Source organism: Catharus ustulatus, chromosome 8, assembly GCF_009819885.2.
Source record: "Catharus ustulatus isolate bCatUst1 chromosome 8, bCatUst1.pri.v2, whole genome shotgun sequence".
Taxonomy (NCBI): Eukaryota; Metazoa; Chordata; class Aves; order Passeriformes; family Turdidae; genus Catharus; species Catharus ustulatus.
The window spans coordinates 12,380,805-12,384,043 of record NC_046228.1 but is presented as its reverse complement, the minus strand read 5'-3'; the positions used below and the strand labels follow the sequence as shown (position 1 = coordinate 12,384,043).

Genomic DNA, 3,239 nt, shown 5'->3' with positions numbered 1-3,239 from the left:
CACTGGACTTTCAGAGGAAAACTGCACCCTTCTACAGGACCACTGCTTCAACTGAACCACATCTGTCACTCCAGGAGGACTGCAGCCACCATTTGATGGGACTGCTACCAGCACCCTGACTGATGGGGTGTCAGGTTGTATTCTGACTGTCAGTGTTTTGGGTTTTTTTGTATTACTATATTTTTATCTTAACTTTCGTGGTAAAGAACTGTTATTCCTATTCCTATATCTTTGCCTGAGAGCTCCTTAATTTCAAAATTATAATAATTTGGAGGAATGGGGGTTATATTTTCTATTTCAAGAGAGGCTTGTGCTTTCCTTAGCAGACACCTGTCTTTCAAACCAAGACAGAAATTTACCCACTGCTTCCTTCTTTTGCCTGCAAAAGAAGCTTGCAAAGTCTGTAAAGTGCTCTGGGACCTGCCCAGCATCTGCTCTTTGCTCCTCTGTGTCTCTGGGAACAGCAGTGACACTGTTGTCTCCAAGGGAGGGGTTCCCCTGCTCAGGGTATTGCTTATCAGTCTCTACCTTGAGGCTGTTGATTCCTGTTTACCTGCAGAGAGAAGTAATCCTGCCGGGAGGAATGTTCCCAGTGCATCCCTCAGCTGAGCACTGATACAGGCAGTCTGGGGAAGTGGGGTGCACATCTGTCTTAGGAAGCTAAAAACAGCAGTTCATGGCCTTCCGGGGTAGGCCCATTCCCCTCCACCCCTTTGGCCCATTTGTGGAGGCGGCTGTAGAGGGGGAAGCCCTTGTTCTCGCGGTAGATGTAGACACCTGTGATGGCATTCCACTGGGGGCTCGGCTGGACGCCCTCCACCGGGAACTCCTGCACCAGCTCCTTCTCCTCCTTGTCCAGTGCCACAAAGCCAAAGAATTGTTTGACATTCTTGGCTGCCAGGATCCTGGAGTGGACCTCGGCCGTGCGTCGGAAGAGCTTGTCCTCGTTGGAGCGGTACTGGGCCCAGTAGGCCTCCTGCCGGTAGCTCAGCGGTGAGCAGCAGTGCTTCAGGCACTTGGTGAGGAACACCAGGACCGCAACGATGCCGATGAGCAGCCAGCCGAAGAGCTGGGAGGGAAGAGAGAGGTGCGTTAGGACACGGCAAGGTGGTCTTACCCACTCCCTGTGCCTTTCTCCCTGGTGTGCCTACCTGGGACTCGTATCTCAGCCTCCGTGTCACCTCATCCCTGGACTTGGTGAGGTTTGCAGGGACGTCTCTACAGGGGAACTTGGCCAGCACCTCAGCCCCGTACTCAGCCGGAAACTTGTCCAGGGAGGATGGCTTGACAAACTCGCTGAGGGCACAGATGTAAGCTTCCCCACGCAGCAGCGAGATGACCGACCAAGTGATGGGTGCCACAGATGCCCGGCCCAGGATGGAGCCAAAGAGGAGGAAGGTGGCAGCAGCAGAGAAGTTCTTGGTGCCACGCTTGTGGCACTCAGCCACCAGGTTCCAGGTGTGGTTGTTCCACATGACACCAATGAGGAAGAGGGCCAGGGCCGGGACGCCGATGGCAGCCAGCCCATAGATGTAGTTGCGGGCAGGGGAGCAGGGGCAGTTGAAGGCAACGACTGAAAAGAGCTCCTCGCTCCCCACCGTGCCCAGGGCCACCAAACCATTGAAAATCATCACGTCTTTGCTCTTGAAGAACAAGGAGAGGAAGCGGAAGTTCTCAGCAATGAGGGCGGCCATCTCGTCCGGCGGCTGAGAGGGGTGTGCTGCAGTGGGGGCTGTGCTGGCTCAGCCCCCAGCACTGAGGAACACTCCAGTGGGGGATGAAATGGCCTGGTGCTAGCTGATGTGCAAGGAACTTTTCCAGGAGCAACACCTTTGCTGATGTCCCTTCCTTCCACCTACTGTCCCAGCCTCTGGAGCTGGTTGCGGATACCAGGGATACTTCAAAAGGGGCTGAAAAGGGACTTCACCTAAGCAATATGTGAAACCTCAGATATTTTAGTTTCCCACTAAGCCCTCCAAAAGCTTCACTACAGCAAAGATGACAGGTGAGACATCCCTTTCTGTCCCTCTCAATTGCATGTTTGTCCTCTTTCCTTCTGTTTGGTTTTAGTCACCTCCCACAGAGGCAATTATTGTCAGCATCACTGGCAAAGTCTTGATGATCTCCCAAACCTGCAATGAAGGAAGACTCCATGTTACTGGGAAAACTGGACCAGAACACTAGCACTAGGATGTGTCCCAGCCCTGCCACTGACTCACACCAGCCCAGCCACAGGTGGAACATGGGTGCTGGGGGTTGTGCTGCTTTGAAGGTGCTCTGTGTGGCTTTTGCTTCTCTCTTTAGAGCTGATGAGTTAATATTTATTAAAAGACACAAGTATGTGAGGAAGGCAGTAAGGGGTACTGTGAGACATCCCAGGGCAGGAGCAGCCTTTGCTGAGAAGGGTGAAGGGATGCCTTAGGGGCTGTTGCTACCAGCAAGAGAAGTTACTTTCTGGGAAAACTTGTCCTTATGTTCCAGGATACAAACACCAAATTCTCATAGAGCTGGGACAGCAGTTATGTGTGAGCTTTTGCTAGGATTAAGTGTGGCAGGATGATCTCCCATCCTGCAGTTGATTGACAAAATCCCTGTTCTGGCCTACAGTCCCAGCTCAGCCTCTTAATTGCTGCCCTGAGATTGAACCCCTCAACCTGCAGCCTCAGTGCCAGAGATGCTCTTTGGTGACCTTTGCCTGTGTTATACCCCACCAACAGGGCTGCAGGCACTGTTTGGTTTTTTTTTAAGGGCAGGGAAATAACTGGGGAATGGACCCACACTCTCTGCAGCGATGTCCATTCCCCCATCCCACCTGCAAGCTGGATTCAATTTATTTCTTAGCTGATTTTCCATCAGTGCTGCATCCCCACAGGTTTCTCCGCAGGAAGCCTCAAGCAGCTTGCAAGTTTTGGGAACCCTTTCCCCTGTGACAGAACTCACTGGCCTCAGAGGAAACTGCTGTCACCAGGGTTTGCTGGAGACAGGAAGGACCTGAGCACGCAACCAACCATTTCTGGCAGCTTACACGGTGCTGGAAGTACCGGCACACATCTGGGGGTACCTGGGAGCCATGGCCCAAAGGGGGGCCCCAAAGTCTTCCCCCGGGCCACCCCAGCTGCAGGGACATTCAGGCAGAAGAGACAAAGATACTTTAATCCTTATGGTCTTTTGCACAAGGCTTGCTCTTGCACTGTGCTTTAAATCACTACTCTGCCTTAGTTCATCTGCTGCCCCAACAA

The 3,239-nt window shown here is 52.7% G+C and overlaps 1 protein-coding gene across 1 annotated transcript; it reads right to left on the bottom strand.

The window, feature by feature from the left end:
* Window positions 1-551: 551 nt before the first annotated feature.
* Window positions 552-1,694, bottom strand: CALHM2 (calcium homeostasis modulator family member 2). Its single transcript, XM_033066658.1, has 2 exons — window positions 1,152-1,694; window positions 552-1,069 (listed from the first exon to the last, which is right to left on the bottom strand). Exons 1-2 carry the CDS (start codon window positions 1,692-1,694, stop codon window positions 653-655), a joined length of 960 nt encoding a protein of 319 aa, XP_032922549.1. The 3' UTR covers window positions 552-652.
* Window positions 1,695-3,239: the final 1,545 nt, after the last annotated feature.